The following is a 22,019-nucleotide window of genomic DNA, read 5'->3' on the forward strand; positions in this document are numbered from 1 at the left end:
AAAGTAGAAACCTCGCCCAGATATTATCTGAGCTGCAGCAATGAGCTGCAGGAAATTTTGCTATATTTGTATTTTTAAGTGGAGATATTTGTATTTATTACAGGTATTTTGTTACATTTTGAGTCTGTAATAACTGGCAATGAGTGTTGCATTTAAATCTAGATTTTGACCAGTCAGCAGTGGTTTTAACCTTGGAACTGTCCCGTGGACGCCATTTCTGCCTCTTTCTTATTGTTGAATCATGAACTCTGACCTTAACTGAAGCAAGTGAGGCCTGTATCTCTTTAGATGTTGTTCTGGGTTCTCTTGTGACCTGGATGAGTCGTCGATGCGCTCTACGAGTAGGTTCACCTCTGTTCCAGGTTTTCTCCATGTGTGGATAACAGCTCTCACTGTGGTTCACTGGAGTCCCAAAGTGTTAGAAATGGCTTCATAACCCTTTCCAGACTGATAGAAGTCACTGACTTTGTTTCTCCGCTGTTGCTTTTTGAGATCTTTCAGCTTACTTCACTTGGTTTCTGTTTAATTCATGCTTTCACAAGGGAAGACGATTAGTTTTCACTAGCTTTTATTTCTTAAATAAATGAAATTATCATGTAAAAGCTGTATTTTGTATTTACTCTGGTTATCTTTGTCTTACATTAAACTTAAAAAAACGTGACAAATATGCAAAAAAGAGAAACAGAAAGTAGGAAGGGGCAAATACCTTTTTTCACAGCATTCAGGGTTCAAAGTTATCAAGATTGACTCCAAGCCCATATATTTTACTGCATTCAGTTACTGCAGTTGCATTTTTGTTGCATGCGAAAGCATTTACACAAAATTAAACTGAGCTTGAACCACTCCAATAATTCTTGTTCCAGGACTCGTTAATTGACTAGGAAATACACACAAAACTGTTTTTCTGTAACTTCATTGTAAACACGAGAGACTGCTTCTGTAAGCTGTCTGTTTATAACTATGTTAATGACCAAAACTAGAGTAAAAAAAAAAAGAAAGATGGCTCTTTCTTTGTAACAGGAATGAGAAAAATGAAAGATATTAACTATGCGTCAAACAGGAGGTCTGCGTATGAGGCCAGCTCAGAAATAAACTGGCATTTTTACATTTTTATGTAACGAGTGTGCTCATTAGTGATGCTTTTGATAGCATCTCATATAAAAGAGCTTCAGCACCAGCTTATTAATGTATTGGTTGGAATTACGCAAAACAAACTGATTCTCAAATACCAGGAAATGAAAAGAACGGCACACAAACCAGACTAGATAAAATAAGTTTTATTAGTTTTTCCTCACTGTGCTGCATATTGAAGTCCAACACGGAGAAGCCAAAGTATTAACAAGGTGCCCCTGAAGACAAAAGCATGCCAAAATGTGTCTGAGAAGTCAGAAATGAAGAAAAAAACAAAATCAAGTGAGAGTTACAAAACAATATCAGGAGCTTAATGCCCACCGACAGCCACCCAAAGGTTATTAGTGCTCATTAAAAAGTGCCAGAGGGATAAGAGAGCCGAGAAAGTACAACATCTGCAGTTCGCTGGAAATAAATAACTTGTGGGAGTTGAAAAAAAGAGAAAGGAAAAACAAAACAGTATTGCTTCTAATACGGTTAAAGTGCCATGAATGTACACCATCCATGCAATCCTTTCCAAGGCACTTGGGCTGAGTGAGCCAAACCAAATAAGAGCAGGCTGACGAGCACAATTAGGTTATGAGACATGATGACAGCAACGATAATCAAAACGCTCTCACAACAACTCATAACTTAGTAAACCAATAAAGGCAAAATGACAAAACAACTTCCACATTATCATATCGCATTACACAACGTGATCGAGCGGATCATTATTAGCATTCCTTTCATATAATGTTCCCTTTGTGAAGCTGAGATGAAGTGTATAAATGCTTGATGGAGAGAATTTAATGAGACTTTGGTTTCAGCGTGCGGGAACAGGCGGCAGTCATGTCAGTGTCCTCGGCTGCTTCCCCCTCCTCGAAAACAGGCACTTTACTCATTACTCAAAATAACAGGTGGTTCGGAATCAAAACAGCTTCTGGTGCGCTGTGAATAATCGCAATCGGAAAGCTTTCGGGCTACGAGAGAACAGTGTAAACGGCTTAAGAAGAATCAGTCTGCTGCCACACGTGTAAACAAATGCACGCGGGATGGGAGCTCGATCGGCGGGCACCTTTCCAAGCTGATGTGACCAAACCAACCCCGCGCTGATCTGTGGTAATACAGCATTTAAAGGAGGAAAGTGAAAACGTTTATACCGCGGCGCTGCACAACTTTAACATTATAATGATAACGAGAAATGAGAGTCTCTGCATGGACACGTTCAATAAACCCCCAACTGCATAAAGACTTAAGCGTCACACATCTGTCCTCTCCTGCTAACTACCTCCTCTGCTGGGCTGAGATTAAATGAAAGATATAGATTTTTATCCTAACCTAATAATCCCTATGAAAGCCTTACATAATTCAAATATCCTTTTTTTATGAAGACACTGGCTGGAACTCGATATTAGCATTGAAAAGCTGATTCATATAAAGTCTCCATTTAAAGAAATTCTACTTATTTTATTACTTATCAGCTTATAATAATAATATTCATAATAATAATCACTTCAAATCCTCCTTCCTCAATTAAAGTGAAACTATAAAGCTGAAGTTTTAGTTTTTACTTTGTTTTTAACACCTGAAAGAACTTTAGATTTTCCAGAAGATAAGAGAACGGATGAAAATCCCTTTATTTATCTGCCCATCAATCACACCAGCAGTGCTACGATAAATTAGATATTCATAGTTTCTCATTAAATAACTTTAATAAGTTTCCTTATTCTTTTAGTTTTGATAAACAACTTGGCAAAACCCCCACATATTAGCAATGCAACCTGTCGTCATGAGAGCTCACTACATAAATATAATATATAGTATATCTGCGGGTGTCTATCTGCACTCCTTTAATAGCCGTCGCACACAGTCGAGAACATTACCGAGCTAATGTGTTATATGTGAAGAGACATCCGAGTATCTAAGGCTATTTTAACTAAGACATGTAGGCGGCTTCAGAAGGCATGAGTCAACTCCACGATGACCTCTCCCTCTCCAGAACTGGCGTTTATTTGAAGAGGCTGGGAGAATGAAGCCGCTTTCATCATGCAGGCTTTACCTGCTTCCGTACAGTAGTACGCCCACACGGCCAACGTGAGGCTTGGACTGCCGTTTGTTTCCTTCATAACGACTGGAAGTTTGGCTGAGATGCAGAGGGGCTGTGAGAGATCCTTAATGGAACCAGTAAGCACCTGATGGTCTAGCAGCCACTCGTTACCTTTAAAAAAACAAAAAACAAAACAGGAAGTGATGTCAAAGGACGTCCAACTTTTATGTACAGTGTACATGCCTTGCTGGTAAACTGGTAAACTCAGGCCAGGCATTAACCTCAATGTTACTTTGAGATGAAGCACCCAGTTAAGCATTGTTGCAGCACTCTGCACAGTCTCCCCCAGCGGCTTAGCGCACACTAGCACTGCTCAGGAACCTTTCCAGATACCAGTCTGATTGGTAGTTCTATCTCAACTCTGTAAGGATATGCTTCCAAAGTCTAGGACACTCTCAGAATTCCAGTATTGTGTCCAGAATTGGCCGGGCAAGGACTAATCTGGACTTTGCTTTGGGAAATATGAAGGAGGCCATAAATTTTGGACTTTTCATCATCAGCATTTCTCTATCATGTCAAAAAGAAAAACAAGACTTTTTTTATACTCGCATACAATCTTTTTCTGGTATAAAGACATATTCAGGTTTAAAAGTGTGGTTAAACTCCTGTATAGTGACAGACAGTGAAGTTTACTTGTCAGGCACACTGAATATTGTGGGCTGTCCACGATGAACCCACAGATCCACTTCAAGAATGACATAAACTAAGCTCAATCCCCGGTTTGGTCACGTGTCCGCCTTAGTTCATCCATGTTTTGAAAGAACAGATGGCTTTGAATGAGAATAGCTGGCTGGCATCTCGATTTATTGCTGAACGTAGTGGGGTGCAGCCAGAGTGCTAGGGCTGACTCAAGCCTGCACAGTAAAACAGTCCCTCTGAAATATTAGGCCAAACTCACATACCCTTACTAAATCAAATAAAGAGTGGTTGAAGACATTCATTTTCTGAAACACAGGGAATATTTTTAGACACAAGTACACATCTGAAGCGACACGACCACTGAAAGATAAATGAAAGTCGAAAAGAATCACCGGAGCGTCAGCGGTGAGAAAATATCACGCCACAGAGACCACAGAACCCAAGCCAGCCGAGATTAATGAAGCTGATGTCTAACGCTGGGTCCCAGGGAAGCCATTTCTAAAAAGCCACTAAAAAAACAATTTAGATCTGGCGTGCACTTCTAAGTTGATCCATTAAAATCCCTGCCTCTGCTCTGATCTGATCAGCATAAGTCTAGACTGGGTATAATGGGACAGCGGGGGATCACATAACATAGCCTGGTAGCTAATTATGTGAACCAAGGCATGTCGTCTTATCGAAATGCTCTAAAAATAGCCTGCCGTTATCGAGGATTTCATGCTGCAGCGCTCAGGATGATGGAAACACTTTTGGTGCAAACGTAATGAACAGACCACAACTGTCACTAACATCACATCACATAAAAAAAATCAAAAAAAAAAATCACGTATCAATCGATCCTATGGTCAACACTACAATCTGAGAGAATTAGACTAAACCTCTTTAGAATATAAAATCATAAATTAAGCCATCCACGCCTCGTACCTCCTCGCTGGTGGTTTAAAAGAGCTTTGAGTGATTTAAGTATTTGTCTTTGTTTTAGCTGCGAACTATAAATTCCAGGTGTGGGCTGGCAGAGTGAGAATCTGCTTGTTGAACGGTGAAAACGACGTGCAGGCAGGTTAAGCATCCTTCACTTTTTGACAGATCAGAGACCAAAATAAAGTTTTGTAGGAGAGAATTAGAGGCTTCACTCCACAACGCGCTCATTCTAAGCACAGGGAGGACGTTTATGCTGCAGCCCTGACTCTGGTTGGTTACCCTGACGAACAGAGAAATAACTTGAGGAAAAGCATGCATTTTTTTTTTCCAAACAAGCTGTTATACAAAGCAGCTGCTGTAAGCTGCCTCCTCACTGCTCTGCCACCTAAATCCTTCCACTTCTGGTTCCCAGCAGATATTTGTGAAGTCTTTGCCAAACACTGCTGGGGTTTTAGAATTCAATTAACCTCTCACCTGAACGGGAAAAAAAGTCCAATCAAAGCTTAGACGCAGCAGATCTGTCAGTCCTCGGGTTTACACACATTACAGTGATGTCTGTAGGCTGCTGCTTTAGTGCTTTTCTTCAGCCAACACGCAACAAAATAATTAACTTGCATTAGTCTGGCCCAGCAACACAATGGAAATACAGCATGTCTGACTAACTAGCTTAGAAATTACAGTAATAATAACAAAAAAAAAGCCTAATTTCTGTGTCACAGCATCATGTAATTTTACCAAATAACTAATACAGTCAATCAGCTTCGAAAGATTTTTGCTTTAAAGTGAGCTGAAGGTTCTCAATCAAGTCACAGAAGAATTACTAATTTTTTATATGCAGTGGTTAGCACTTTTCCCGCACAGCAAGAAGCTTCCTGGTTCAAATCTCCAGTGATGCTGGGGCCTTTGGTGCTTGCAGTTCGCATGTTTTCCCGGAGCCTGCCTGCGTTTTTCCAGCTTTTTCCCCACAGTCCAAAAACATGCACAACAGGTTAACTGGTGATTCTAAACTGACTGTGGATGTACAGTACTTACTAAAGAAGCATTATATAAATGAGTGTTTATAAGTGCTCTTTAGTTGAAACTGAGAAGTTGAATTTTGTCAACATTATCTCAAAATCAAAAACTTTTCGTGCAAAACTTTACTTAAAATTCCAAGTGTGTCCCTGTGAACATGTGCAGCTGTGTGGCAGAAGCTCATGGATGTAACATCAGTGACAGGATGAGGTGTCAATGATGGTCAAGACATCTTTCATGGGCATGAAGGCTAAACATGCTCAGAACATTTACATGCATGATACTTCATGTAACAGTGACTGAACTTTGTCTCACCCTCTGCTGAGAGTGCCCAGCAGCTGGGCGCCTCTTCAGTGAGTTTGGTCCCTTCTGGAAGTGACAGTGTGACAGACATGATGACAGTCTGGCCCGCAGTCACCGCTACTGGCGGCATTTCTTTCCTGGCAGCTGATTTAGGCAGCGTGGGGGCTTTGGTCGGACCCGAGGGCTTTGTAGGTACCGAGTCTGTGCACTCGCGGGAGATGGGGAGCTGGATAAAAGAGAGATATGGGTGTTTGGATTAAACAAAAGCAAGGAGAAAGCTACCCTAACTTACAGTGTCCTGTCTTTGTCACCTTTAATTCAATCTCTTCTAGCGCAGAAGCTTTTAGGACAGATTAATTACACAAACGTGTACAAAATGTAAAGCACTTTCTCAAGGTTGGAACCACACTTTTCCTAAATACACACACGCACACACAGGCAACGCACTCACCAGCGAGACAGTCTTGGAGGTCAGGTCCAGCACTTTGACTTGGTGGTTGTTGGTATCGGCCACGTAAAGCAGTTTTCCGCCGTCACCGACACAGATTCCTCCGGGTTCATTGAAGCAGGATTTGTTAAACTCTGGACCCAGAGTATCTCCAGCATCTCCTGTTCCTGCTAATGTGCTACACTGCTTTGTTTTTGGATCCACCACCTTGATCTGAGGAGAATCACAGGCACACACACACACACACACACACACACACACACACACACACACACACACACACACAAGATGTTGGTTATCAAAAAAAAAAATTTCCTTCCTGGAATTCAAAAGGAGTTTTAACCACTTTGGCATGAACTCAGTCACTTCAAGGAACTCATTACAGAACATAAGTGTTAAATTTGCACAGTACATCTTTAAAATGCAGCCTTGTGACAATCATCTGTTACCTTGTGGTTGTAGGAGTCGGCTACATAGAGCAAGTTTTGTTCGGAAGCCCAGGCAACACCGAGAGGATGCTGGAGTTTGGCATCCACCCCTTTCCCGTCCATATCCCCAAAAGCAAAAAGGTTCTGTTTTGAACAATACAAAACACTGGTTAGAGAAAAAAACATATTATCGACTAAAATTACAAAACACCCTTAACTGCATTGAAAACGAGACAGGAAACTGAAGAAAGCCGAAGCCTTTTCTATCTTATGAATGATGAATTTTATACATAAAAAGATTAAGACTGTGAGATAAATCATTTTAGTTTTTTGTGTGTGCCATGATTCATTTGAAACTAGCATGACCAAACAGATAATCCCATCAACAACCAATTTGTAAGAAGCTGTGATAACATTTCGATAAATTGGTTATAATTTTGTATCAGCTCTGTAAATAACAACAGCAACAGAAAAGGACCATGATAACAATCTTCAAAGTCTCATGATTCTCCTGGCTCGCTGACTAAACAGCTACAAGGTGTTTACAACAACAAATCCTTGGAAATGTAAAATCCACTGAGTGAAAGCCAATAGGTTTAAATCCATTATCTAACTGCACAAGTGTGAGCTTGAAACATCTCAGCAACCCAACCAGACTTCAGCTGAAGAATGAGGTAAACAGAATTTGGTCGAGTTCAAAAAGGAGCTGGAGGACCTGGAGCATGCTCGTAGATGTTCTCAACATTAAAGGGGTTGTGCACCATGAATTCACCTCCCAGACTTGAGAATTTGCAATGCAGACAACCTAGACTGAAATGGGGAAAAAACGCAATCTTCAGTCACTGGTAATTAAACTAGCTAGATCCAGCTACGTGCAGCTTCATCCTCTACCCCCTGAAAATGGAAATCAGTATTTTGTTGCATGTGGCAAGACGACAGTAATCAGAAGAATGGTTGCCAAGGATGCAGAATTATTCTCGAGTGTGAATAAAGTGCTTTAAATGCTCAACTACAGTAGAAAAGTGTTACATAAGAAACAGTCCATTTACTATCAAAGACATGAAGTCAGCCGCCACATCAGAAGCAGTGCAAAAAAGATGCTGAATCTAAAATCAGATACGTTTTTTGATTTGGAAAATATGGAAAATAGGATGGAAAATAAAAGTCTAGCTTTTATTTTTATTTTAGTTAACTAAAATGTTTTTTCATCTCTACTTTCAGTTTAGTGTTAGCTAACTGTAATAACCTTACACTGGACTGCTTTGGGAAATGTCAAGGTGGGCATATATTTTGGACTTTTAACCATTTTTTCACCCGTTTTACAGCTTTTTCTACTGATAAACACCCCTCCCATGGCCATTCATACTACACCAAAGTAATAAAATAATAGAAAAACAGTTGTTCCCGTTTTCCCACCATCTACTGTAGAAATGTATGTATTTTTTCACAACAGATCCACAGTAAAAAAAAAAGAACATTTTAAGAGTTGCACTGACAGATTTCTTTCACATACTACATCAGTGTTTCTCTCTCATGTAAAAAAACAAAAAAAAAACAACAACACTGTTTTTTGTCATACTGTCTGTTATTATATTAAGATATCTCCAGGATTAAAGGTGCAGTTAAATCTCTGCACGGTGACTTACTCTTTATGTGTCCACAGTGTAAAATGAGTCTGACATCTCTGCTTTAGCTCAATTTGACAACTGATATTACTGTAAAAGTGCAAACATGAGAGGACGCCACCTCAGCTTCAATACTGTTTGGCTGTTCTAGATCAACTCCTTAAACATCTGTGGGCAGCTAATAGTTTCTCCCGGCTCTTCACCATGTTAAATAAACTGTATATGACTCTCTAGTTAATTACTTCCTGCTCTCATGGGGACTTACAAGCTTGTGACTTTCCAAAAATACACCAGTGCGGCAAGACAAAGAAACTACAGCAGAGCTGCTGTAAGGGCATGAAGGTATGCCCCAACATTGTTTTTCAGGCTTTCCTTTAGCAACAAACAAGAGGGTCTGTGTTTACTTGTTTCTCTTTAAAGGAAAAAAAACCCATATTTTTATGCATACAAAAATAGCCCTAAACTCTGCGTGAGTGCCTAACAATGATTCATATTTGTGCAACATTTTTCTTCATAATTGTCCTAATGTTTTGTGTGGCTGGAAATGTGGCAGACTAATGTGCAGGTTTCACACTGTGTGTTTTGCGTTGATGTATGGTGACAGAGCCAAACACAGGACACATCATCATTGAAAGTGCCGCACAAGGTTATTCTGCTCCTACAGTCTGCTTCGGAAATGGACTTTTAATTTGTCTCCACAAGTTCATCTGCGCTGGCTTTTTCTTTCTATAAGAAGTTCACCTTTTAAAGTAGCAATAAAAATGGACAATATGGCAAACAACAAGTTGATAAATTATGTGCACTATATCATGCTGGTCTGTGAAACTTCATTAAGAGATGCTGTAACTGTTTGTTTCAAACCACATGAGCATTATAACTGGAAATAAGGATACTTGAAAAGGTATCTAGCAGAGGGAAGATGATGATGAATGGTAAATAAAGCTTTTTTTACACTATTAATTCATTCTTCCCCCATTTACTGTACACCCACCAGTGGGTCTCTCTCTCCTCCGACCAGCAACTTGACGGCTCCATCCTTCAGCGCCAGCGTTCGGATGGTGCTGCTTTCGCTATCAGCCACATACATGCAGCTCCAGGGCTCCTCTGGGGCTAAAGCCAGGCCTGAAGGCTGGGCAAAGCCTGCCTTGTGAGGGTAGGCGTTGTTCCGGTTCTCTTCGTTGCCGCTGCCCGCCCATCGCACACAAATCCCTGCCTTGGACTCGCTGTTCAAATGGCAAGACAATGTCATTAAATACTAGAATGCACTTCCTGATGGACAGAGTTCCAAAAAGGAGAAAATCTGTTTGTTTTTTGTTTCTTTTAATAAAAACAAGACTGAGATTTTATCTCCTGTTTATTTGCGGTAATTAAAAAAGATTATTACATAATGTGACCTCCTGTGAAACTTCCGACCACGGAAGACACACAAGAAGAGGAATCCATTTTCACAGTTTTAAAAGGAGAATTACAACCATGTCATTATATTATCAGAATATGTTTCGAAGCGGCCATGGCAGTCATGTACTGGTCTCTCACCTTCCTTTGGGCAGTTTTCCATCAGCTAGGAACAAAGCCCAGATCTGGTGAGTCCCTGCCATGGCTATCCACAGCACGTTGTCTTCATCGCCGCCTACACATGAAAATAAAACGCAAAAAAACCCCACAGGATAAATATGGGAGCAGGAACTGGTGTCAGTGCTCTTGGCCATCTACCAGTCAGCCTCAGTATCATTCAACAACTACTGTGATATTTGTCCTTCGTTGTTGAGCTATGTTCTTGAGGTGTGTTTGGGACTACAGTCTGCTCAAACACAAGGACAAAATGTGTTTTTTTCAAAGTAAAAGTAAGAAATAGATTTTTTTTTTCCAGGCAGCAAAATTATTTTTGCAAACTCCCCCTCTCCCGATCTGCTGATTGCTCAGCGTCAGAACTGAGTCAAAATATGGAGCCGTGCAGGTTTAAGACACACAGCAGCCTCTCTGACAAAGGCCATATGCACTCAGCAGATACAATACTGCCACTGTGATGAACGCACAAGCCTTACAGACATGCACGATCTCTGTTGTATTTTTAATGCGGGGCAAAGTTCAGCCTTTCTTGATCAAAACGGGTGGACTGTCAGGGATACATACTTGACTCAAAGCCAGTCTAGCACTTTATAGTTCAAAAGGTGTGGGATCCTCTTGATTTGGTTGAATAATTTATTCATCCACATCTTGAATAAATCATGAATATGTGGATGTGTGTTTGGACGTTCTCTCAGAAGACAATGTCAGGGTACATCCATACTAATAAGAGTTTTTTTTTTTTTTTTTAAACACTCACTGTTTAAACCATACGGGTGGTGTTTAAGGAGAGATTTAGTCAGAACAGGCAGAACCTGAAAACATCTTTGCTTTCTGACTGGGTCAATGAAGCCAAAATATTAAACACACACATTTACTTAATTTCATCTTTTGAATATGCCTCTCCCATGTAATTGATAACGCTCTTCATATCACTCTGGGTTGATGTATTTGCTTTTCCATGAGTCCCAATCTGTTTTCTGCTGCCATGAACACCTTCTGTGTGTTGCTTTGAGTAACAGTTCCCCATCTTTCTAGGTCCAAGCAAAGAAATCTTTGTTTTATTTTTGCTTCCTTCATAGTATTTTCTTCAAGCACCCAGCCCTTCACTTCCTGTTTACCATGGTAAATGCATACCTTTCCCAGGGATGTTAGCACAGACAGAGAGTACTTGCAAAATTGAGCCATTTGGTACTTATAGAAGTGCCGAATGGCTCATTTTTATGGAAATTATTTTAATATTAAAAGACTGCTTTAAATTTTAAATGTATTAGTCAGGGTGTACTGAAGTTAAAGGTTCTGAGACCAGCTTAAAACCAGCTGGCTGTGGTGTAAATCAACCTGAGGCAAAAAATTAACTGCGGTAGCCCTGAAATCTTCTATGCTTAACACTTTCAATTAAGAAGATTTGTATAAATCACACAAACACATACCTCTACATTATGAATCGTTGAGAACAGCGCTTGCCAGAGGCAAAATAAACACCTCTGTCCAGACATACAGTTTCATTCTTTGTTTCTTTTACTGAAGGACACAATTTATGGGGACAGTTTCCTTCAAATGCAACCGCAAGATCTTACAAGAGGTGTTTAATGTTCAAGAAAAAAATAATTAATTAAATCAGTCTGCTGGTAACAAAGTAACAAACAAAGTAACAAATTTAGTTTGTCACATTTTTAAATCACAAGGAGAGCAAATAGATAAACAAACTGACTTGTATTTTTCTCCTAGGGTGAAGAAAAATAGATAATCAATGTGGAATAACAAGTGTATATGAGAGTCTGAGCTGACTGATTATTAATCTAAATCCCACATTAATGACGCTTCATGACAACAAGATATTCACCAAAAAGAGTTTAAAAGAAAAAAGATTCCCACTTGAATTTAAAAATAAAAGTATTGTATGAAATTAATAAGCTATTAATAATCAAGTGTATAAATAAATGCTCAAGAGAAAATAATTAAAAGGCAGGGATAAGGAGGATTTGATGTTTTAAGGAGAAATAGAAGTTTTATATTACATTGTATAAGTGTAAACGAATGTGTCATCTAGTGTATTTGTGCCCTGAATACTAAAAGCTTGTTTTGAAGGTGAATCTTCTAAGACTCATACAAGGCAGAAAGGCAATTAAAGTTCCTCACTGGCAGTGCCAAGCATCACATCCCAAGGAGAGCTGATTGGCTGCTGTGGTCCCATAGCCCCGCCCTCTTTGTCTGTCCCTTGAGTGCCTACTCCAGCCAGAGTGCTGACTTTTCCCTCTAACAGGTCGATCTACAAACAGATGCAGACACAGATGGTTTATTATTATTATTTATTATGGTTGATAAATATCAACAAAGACTTGAAAAAAATACTTTTTAAAACTAAAATTATTAAGACAACCTTTCGAATCAAGTGGTTTTCCGTGTCAGCCACGTATACAGTGTCCCCTTTAATGGCCACACCCTGAGGGGAGTTAAAGGAAGCTTCAGACACGTCGCCATCTTTTCTCCCGCTTTCAGGCCCTGTGACAAAAGGAAAAACCCAGCACTGATTAAAGCTTTCGATCACTTAAAGGTAATAATAAGCTCCAAATATTTATTTTTCATAATAAAATTCAGACATGTCAATATTAAATTTTTAAAAAATGAATCAGAGTGGAATAATTATTTTTATTCATGACTATTCGTATGACAATTATTGCTATTTAGTCTCAGCAAAGAAGGAAGTTTCTTCTTTGCTGAAACTAAATAGGAGAAAACTTCAGAATCACGTCACGCTCTGCAGCTCGGCAAACCTTTCTTATGCGTGCACAGAGCTGATGTCAACAACACAAAAATAAAACCAATCCTCAATTTTCTCTCCTCATTTGTCCACTCTAGGTCAGTGCCAGTTCCCAGCATGTACAAGTCCCTGCTGCTGCCAACCTCTCTGCTGGTCTGGGGACATCAGCCTAACTGCCATGTGGCTCCTCTGAGGGTTGTTGAGGCAGTTGCATAATGCTAAAATGTCATCATTGGCTAAATATTGCTGTTGAACTTTTACAGATCTCACTTATTACAACACAATAGTTTTTGTATTTAATGGCCATCTAAATTGGAGCTCGTTACATCATGCCCATTTGTTGTTGTTGTTTTAAAAATGCATTGGTGTGAAGTCTCTTACCTCCTATGACATGTAGCAGGTCTCCAGTAGAAGACACCACCAGTATTCTGTGATGTCCTGTGTCTGCTATGACAAGCCTTTTAGTACTGTTGTCTATAGCCACCTTTCCAGGAAAAGAAAGGATGCTGGGTGGCAGGGCGTCTTTGTACAGCTTGATTCCCACTGTGTGAGCCTTGAGCAGACCACGCACCCCATAATAACGCAGAGCGCAGTCAGTGAAAAGCACCAGCCTGTCACGGTGGCCCTCACCCACCAGGGAGAAGAGCAAGTTGCCACGTGGTCCAAGTAGGACCAGCGTGGGCCAGCAGGAGATCTCCAGTTCATGCCAGAGACTCGCCTCGCTGTCGTTTACCACGGGGTGGCAGATGTCGTAGCGGAGCACAGCGCTTCGGATGTTGTCCAGGACCTTTGAGAACATGTGCAAAAATGGTGATGAGTTCAAGTGTTGTCCTTCAATAAGGCTCCACCTGAATTTATCAAAAAGTTCAGAAACTTTTCCAAGTCTTTTAGAAAAGTCTGCATGTAGCAAAAACGTTACAAAGCTCTTACTTAGTGATTTAACTATCCCCCCAAATTACAGGAGCACAAAATACTGGTATTCAGGACAGCCCTTTTATAAGTAAAGCTTTTGCTGTTAAGTTGAAAGTCATCTTTTAAAAGACTAACTGCCCTTTACAATGATTTTAAACAACACACAGGTTGACACATTTTGTATCAAAACACCCAGATTTTTAAACGAGTGAAATGCTGAAACATGACGTACATCATTTTTTGAAGATTAAAGGTTTAATTGTAAAGAAGCTCTGGATTTCCACTTTTAGTTTAAGCTTTGGATTTCATCTACATTTTTAGTTAAGCAGGGTAAACCAACATAAAGATCTATTCATGAAAAGCACATAATTTCAAAGATTAGAAAAGTGGGAAAATCTGCAAGAGACATTTCAAAAACATCGGGCACATCCAGTGGAGCAATATGGAATGTCCTGAAAGAGACGGAAACCACCGAAGTACTGACCAACAGGCATTTAAACAGGCATCCAAGGAAAACAGGGGCAACTGATGACAGAGACAAATGGTGAGAACAGTAAAGAAAAAAATAAATAAAATAAAAGTGCATAACATTATGAACAACCGCCAAAGAAAAGTGGCGAAGATTAACAATATAGAGGTCTTACTGCAAAACACAAACTGCTTATTAGCTGTAATGAAACTGGCAAAAATGTGCAGAGAAGAGTCAGTTGGAGACAGTTTGGGACCAAAGGCTTCTGGACTTACGAAACAGCGATTTCAACTGTGAAAGTGCTTGAAAGTATGAAGAAAGAAGACATCTGTTCATGATCCTAAACAATAAAAGCTCATCTGTGCAGCATGGTTGAGGTTGTTTCATGCCCTGGGTTTACATGGCCGCTAATGGAACAAGCTAACAGATTTTTATCGAGAATCTCCTGATGATCACGATGGTAGTAACAGAGTAATTGCCTACATCTACAGAAACACTTTGTCTTCTGACTTACGAAGAAATGCATCCATACATTTGGCCACATTATCGACGGGAGATTATTTAGGGTTTTGGAGTCAAAAATCCAAATTTGAATCCATATGAAAATACATTTTACCTCCTGAAGAGAAGACTGAAGAAGCAAAACCCCACAGACCAATAAAGAAACAAGAAATATGATGCAATTGCATATTGATGCATATTGATGCAGTTATTGCAAACATGGATGCAGTAATCAAATATGAAATATTTTGGCTTTAAGTTACTTGCAAAGATTGCAACACTTTAACTGGGAGGTTTAATACAATGATACCATTATACCATTACCAACTTATTACTGTGATATTACCCATTTATTACAAACTATAACAGGGTACAGAGCCCATCTATGTAGAGCAAATTACATATACAGTTTTTCTGCATCAGAACGCTACAAATGACTTTCCACGAGCTTAGATATCATTGTAAACCATATAATATCCAGATATTTTGTTGTTTTAATTTGTAAAACTTTGCCTGCCTGTTTGTTTTTGATAAAAAGTAGGGTAAGTACTATGCATATGAAGCATCATTTATTTCCTCACAGTTGGAGAGTACAGATTATTCCCCTGCCAAGTTGGCAAAAGATTTCATTAAAAAACAAAAACAAAAGGGAGCCAATAGCAGAATATTAAGAGGAATATCTGAAGAACAGAGTTTCTGGTCCGGGATTGATAAAGAAAGTAAGTTCTTGCAATTTTTATATGCTGCCAAAATCTTATTCTCCTGTTTGTATACAGGTATAAAACTTCAAATTAACACCCTGGCTCCTACAGCCCTCTTTTTACTTGGAGTAATTTAAACAAAGTATAAATTCATCGGTATACATGTAGATACTTTTGAAGTATTAAAGAAAAAAAAAAGCAAAAGTTTCCCCTAAAAGTTTCCAAAAAACCCAAAACATACCTTTTCATTGGGGAATTTGGCAGAGTGCACACCAACAATAACCAACCCATCTGAAAAAGAGATTAAACAGCGAACAGTGAGCGTTTAGGCAGAAAGGTGTTGCATAAGACACACATGTCACAAACGTACATGCAAAGATGCACTAAGCACAATGATTTTTCCACTGTAAAATTTAAGAGACCTTCTATGTAAACCAACCAACCCTCAAGCATAACACATTGCAGGTTTAAGTGAGGTTTCTGGAAAAGCCATTTCTCAGTAATCATCAAAGATAAGTAAACACTATGCTTATTATACAGCTAAAGACAGAAAGTGGTTATAATTTGTGACTTTGTACAAGGGCTGCAGACTTTCAAATGTTATGCAACTGAATTGCCTAGAACTATGAATGTAACAGGCTGGTGATGTTATTTTAAACACATGCTTTTGTGGCACTAAAACTCTCCAAAGAGTCCACAGATAGCAGATATCTTGATTAGTTTCCTTCCTTCCTTACAATCATTATAAAACTCTCTATCGAAACAGTCACTTTTGTACTTCTGTCATTCCTTAAATCAAAAACTCGACAATACGCTGGGTAAACAGAGCCCGAGCGGAGCGGCAGAAATGTCAAAGCTACCTTGTCGCTCTGAAAATGCTTTATTCACAGGGAATCGAGCGTGATCACAGATTTTAAAAAATAAAAAAGATTTCTAACAAGTTTGATTTTGTGCAGTTTCTACTATTTACAATTTGATTGCATGCAACTGTACACAGAGCAAAACAACTTTCTAAATGGAAAAAAAGACTTGTTTTCATTAATAGAGTTACACAAGAAACAGCAAAAGAGCAACTTTCAGTGACAAGGCACTTTCAAAACACTACACACTATTTATTTAAAAAGGCGTGAATCCCATGTTTAATTTCATTATAAGGCACTGATTTGAGGGAACTAAAAGCTACAGCAAGTTTTCTGATATCTTGTTCCAGATATATGGAGCATAAAACTCTATGTGGCTTTTTCACTTTAGATTTTAATCCCAGGGACAGCCCTGAGCTGTTCAGGGCTTTAATAACAACAAATTACAAAGCATCTAAAAACTATACAGTTGCATTAGTTCATATTTTTTAACACACACACACACACAAAAAACGCATTTCATAAATGAACCCCACCAACGCTCAAACTCGACACGGTCTGCAGCGGATTTCGTCACCCGCGGCCTCTGCCAAGCAGCGTAGCGCCGGCACAGATTGCAGTGACGATGGGTGGGTCGGGGTGGACTGTGGAGTGACTGGACAGGGTGGCTCCCACACCTCAGTGACAACAGCAGCAAACAGAATGTACCCATAGCGGTGCCAGAGATAAGGCAAGTACGATAATGTGTGGTGGCACTGCAGTCTGCGTGTGTGTGTCTTTTATGTAATGTTCAACTCACAAATGAATTTCAAGTGGCACATCTTCCTCAGATGATACAACATTTGAATGTAAATAAATGTAATGCCTGTTTGTCATCATACAAGTTTGATTATATTTTCAGTGATATCTTTTATGCACTTTCTCATTAGGTCCATGAATCTATTATTTATTGTATGCAGCACTTTGTCTGCACTCCCCTGTAGTTTGTACCTATAACAAGAAAAGAAGAGCTAATTTAATCCTTTTTAAGACCTCTCAAGACTTATAGATAGCCTGTTTAAAGGGCCATTAAAATGCCAGAGATTATGCTTTACATGGAGTTGCTATATATAACTGTTCTCAAACATTATTGCAGCCCTGAACATTTCTAGATATTACTTCAGAGCTGCATGTGAGAATGTAAGGCCATCAGTCATGATTTTAATGCATTTGGGAATTGTGAATGCACAAGTACAAAACAATAAACTACAGAGGGGCAGATGTATGCTGTACCTATGCTTACTTAAACTGAGTCTTGAAAGTATTTTTAGCTACTGTCGCTTCACAGCTGAGATAAGGGTCTACATGCCTAAGGAAAAGAAGCAGTTTCCCTGCTCCAACGAATATGGCCCTGAGATGCTGCTCCACAACACATGACCACAGGACCAATTTAAATCGTGTACCTCCACTGAGGCCCAGTGCAGCTGAAGTGTGACTTTAAGAATACACTATAAATTCCTGCAGTGCTTTACTTGATCTTCCACCCATTCAACAGTAACCAAATAACGAGCAAATTCTATACTTTAAACTGTCCTGTAGCAAGTCAAAGCTAATGGTATAAGCATTTTTTAACCATATTGTTTTTACACACTAAAGACAATGAAACTGAATTATCCTGTATGATGCTGAGCACCATGTGATCTGCCAGTGCCCAATGAGAAACTCACTGCAATGAAAAAATGCAGTTTCTCCAGAATCTATGAGATAATGTCAAGAAATTATACTGTAAGTGACAACATCCATCAATGAAGTGTGTTATGAAAACACACCCAGGTCATCACCTGCTTACACCTTTGCCTTTGGGGGAAGAGATACCGCACCATCAAAACCTGCATAAAGAGACTAAAAAGCAGCTTCTTCCCCGAGGCTGTGGCATCCATTATATGTCGCAGCCATTAGACGATATTGTTATTGTTGATAAATCTCAACCCTAAACCAGTGTAAATTTTCTAATCTGAGCTTAATAATAAGCTACTGCAAACTCTGAATACACATAACTGAGTCATTGGACTTCATGCAGGAGGGCAGTGGTTAGCACTGTTGCCTGACAGGGTGTTTCCTGGCTTTAGCCCAATACCAAGTGGGATCGCCTCTAGCCTCAATGACCCTAAGCTGGATAAGCAGTTAAGAAAATAAATGGATGGGTGGATGAGTGAATTATTGACCCACACAGGGCACATCATTAATAGACATTCCCATAATTATTTAAAAAAAAAAAAGATGTTTAATTATGTTTGGCAACAGGCCCCCGACAAAAGCACAATCTTTTCTGGTTTGAGAACAGTGCTAAAAACCAGCCCCAAATATTTTTGATTTAAATCTTCACTGGGTATGACAGAGCTTGAGGTTGAGTGCCACTGGTGGGAACCACTCATTGTTGCTTTCATTCTTGACGTTTATCATTTCGTTTCAATCTGCCATCGCCTGTCACAGATACAAGCCATTTCACCCACAAACATGATGTTCTTGATAAGGCAGGTTAGGGTTGAAATTCACACGAACTATCTGACTTTAGCCTTTTTTCTTTAGCAATGTGCTGAAATTGATTTACTTGGGAACATCATGCACAAGAACGCACGTCAGATATATTTCCTATCAAACAGGCAAAAGACAAACACGTGAATGAGGAAAGATGGATAAAACATGCTTTTCCAGGATGGCAGATGGATAGATGGAAAAAAATGAATGAATATCAAGCAAAGCATTACGCAGCATTACGTTATATTTAATGTGGACAGCAAGGAAAGCGATGAGCAGGGTTTTTTTTTTAAACAATACACAGTTTTTCTACTTTAGGATTTTCCTGGAGCTGATTAAATTAGCTGTATGGAAAGTACCTCGTAGTTAGTAGAGTATGTGCAAACCTTTTACAGAGTGTCTCTTCTCTAGTTGATGCAGGTCAGGAAGGATGTGGATGCAGTTGATGCAGCAGTAAGTGAAGAAATCCAGCAGCACCACTTTACCAGCCAGTTCCTTGTTTAAAGAGAGAGGCCCCTCCGTGTTCAGCCACTCTAAGCCTGGAGCAAATCACAGAGTGGAAAATGATGTTGTCATCTTTTTAATCATGTTTAGTCACGGTGTAGGCAAATGCTTTACACTACCATCCTAGAAGGGCTATGGATATAGTAACAAAACACCTAAAAGGCATATCTGTGGTTGGGCCTGACACAGCGTTTGTGTCACATGGGAGAAAAAGTTGGATAGTTTGATCGATCAAAGCAGTGACTTGAAAGTTCTCGTGGCCCAAGTGTTATGTTAAATACCATAAAAAGTGTTTTTGTTGTAGATTTAGATCAGCTTGTTTCACACTTCTTTCATGTGCACTCTAAATTGTGCCTGATAGCATTTGTCACGCTTAACTCGTGCACATTTGATAAGTTTACTGTCACATTTTACAGCATGGTGACTATCAAAATCCAGTACAGAGTGAAAGAGTAATACCCCTACCTAAATTTTCCATTGATAATCTTCTCAAGACTTAACCTTTCAAAGAAATGTACGAAAGAAGAAGAACAAAACAAATCACATTGATTCATAATCATATCAGCCAATGGGGTACCTATGTATAGATGTGTGCTTTTTTAGTGATGAATCTAGTTAACATTTATTATCTTTCAGTGTTTAGCCCCAAAGGGTTTTTTTGGCTACACAAATCTCCACTTCATCTCCTTTTTTAGATCTCTTAAGTGCACTTCCACACGGTGTTTTGCAAAAAAGCTTCATGACACCTTGTTCTTGTTGATGAGATAATTCTTTAGAACTCCAACAGTATGTTTGAATTGTTGCTGCAGAATGAATTTGGGACCGATCATATGTTGGTATGCTGCAGCAGATAAGAATCTACCTCCCCAAAAAGAAACAAACAAAAAAACAAAACAAAACAAAAAATCACATGCATAAAAGATTAGCACAGTACGGAGCAGCTTAAAGGCTCCTTTTCTTCTTTATCTCTGACTGCGTAGAACAGAGTTCAATTAGATAAATTTAGATGAATTCTGAATTAAGAAAAAAAAAAGAAGCACGTGTTGTGGGGACCTTGTTATGTTCACATTGAGCCTTGTGTGACTCTAGCATTTGATGTTCTAACAGTAGATCACCACCTACTGGTGTGGTGAAATATTGTCAATATGCTGCATCCCTCAGCAGCAGACCCAAGTTTCCCACAACTAAACTTTAATTACATTAGCAATTAATTGGGGGGCAATATATACAATATTTAGTTAAATGCATTTGTTTTATTTTTTGTTTAGAATAGAATAGGATTTGATTGTTTTTATATTCTTATGCATATAAAAGACAAGTGGATGCTGTTCCGACTATTAAAACCAAGGAACCCTGCATGTTCAGTGGCTAACAACTTATGCCCAACAACTTATCCACTTATGTAAACTAGGGCTAATCAGATTGCAAAACATTGACTCAATATGTGAGATGGTGGTAAAGCTCAAAAAGATTTTTAGCTTTCTGACCATTCAAGTACAGAAAAGATCAGATGCACTCCATCTTGTGGATCTAGAGAAAGCATATGACAGGGTGCCAACACAGGAACTATGGTGCCACATGAGAAAGTGAAGAGTGACAGAGAAGTTCGTGAGGGTGGCGCAGGGTACGTCTAAGAACAGTGTGCAGCAGTTGAGATATATAGGTTAAAGTTTCATCAGGGATTGGCTCAGAGCCCCTTCTTGTTTACAGTGGTGATGGATAGGTTAACAGATGAGGTCAGGCATGGACTATGATACTTGCAGACGACACTGTAATCTATAAGGTGTCGAGATAGTGAAGGTGGATGAGTTTAAATACTTTGGGACAACCATCCAAAACAGCGGACAGTGCACAAGAGTGGTAAAGAAGATTGGGTGGAGTGGGTGGAGACGAGTGACTCGGGTGATTTGTGACAGAAGGATAATAGCAAGAATGAAAAGGAAGGTTTACAAGATATTAGTGAGCCCTACTGTGAAGTACTGCATTGACAAATTGACATATTTTACATATTATTAAATTACATGAATGCCTGTAATTTTTCTTCCTCTTCCGGAATAGATAAGGTAGCTAGCTAATTAATTGACAGACTATGAAGAACTTGTGTTTAAGGGTTACAAGGCGTGTGGTGCTGTAACGTTAGCTTTTAAAAGGAAAGAGAGCTCTTCCTAAGTAGACTGCAATTGTCCAACATTCTTAATGTATATATGAATGAACATGCCGAGTCCTGTAGTGACGAGCAGAGTTGGCAAACTCAAGTCAAACTGCTACGAAAGAGAGGCGAAGTGTTTAAGCTAAAGCTCTAACCTGTCTGGAAATCGGGTATCTTCAGGTCCTCTCTCTCGTCTAACTTTTTTAGATATTGTTGAACGAGATCTTCTTTTTCTTGCTGTGTTGCAGCGTCATCTAAGGCGTTATCCAGCTGACTTTGGACAGGAAACAGTGTAGAGACGCTGCACCGGGACGCCATGTTTCAAGCAACAACCAGCTAGCTCGGTAAAGCAGCGAGGAGATTCATACCGCGGATTTCGACACAATAGCAAAAAATGTTATCGACTATAAGGGTTCTAAAAGAGTTTCAGTTTCAATTATCCGAATTAAATACCCTCTAAAATAGGGTTCTTATTTTT

The 22,019-nt window shown here is 39.3% G+C and overlaps 1 protein-coding gene across 1 annotated transcript; it reads right to left on the minus strand.

Annotated features, from left to right (window-relative positions):
- Positions 1-1,262: 1,262 nt before the first annotated feature.
- nhlrc2 (NHL repeat containing 2) lies at positions 1,263-21,900 on the minus strand. Its single transcript, XM_085284613.1, has 12 exons — positions 21,697-21,900; positions 19,275-19,427; positions 15,753-15,802; positions 13,310-13,715; positions 12,548-12,669; positions 12,307-12,436; positions 10,135-10,228; positions 9,590-9,821; positions 6,995-7,117; positions 6,549-6,758; positions 6,110-6,323; positions 1,263-3,331 (listed from the first exon to the last, which is right to left on the minus strand). The coding sequence occupies exons 1-12, from the start codon at positions 21,857-21,859 to the stop codon at positions 3,069-3,071; spliced, it is 2,160 nt and encodes a 719-aa protein (XP_085140739.1). The 5' UTR covers positions 21,860-21,900; the 3' UTR covers positions 1,263-3,068.
- Positions 21,901-22,019: the final 119 nt, after the last annotated feature.

Source organism: Mchenga conophoros, linkage group LG8 (genome assembly GCF_057382185.1).
Source record: "Mchenga conophoros isolate Kocher_MC1m ecotype Shallow Benthic linkage group LG8, M_conophoros_male_GT1.1, whole genome shotgun sequence".
Classification (NCBI taxonomy): Eukaryota; Metazoa; Chordata; class Actinopteri; order Cichliformes; family Cichlidae; genus Mchenga; species Mchenga conophoros.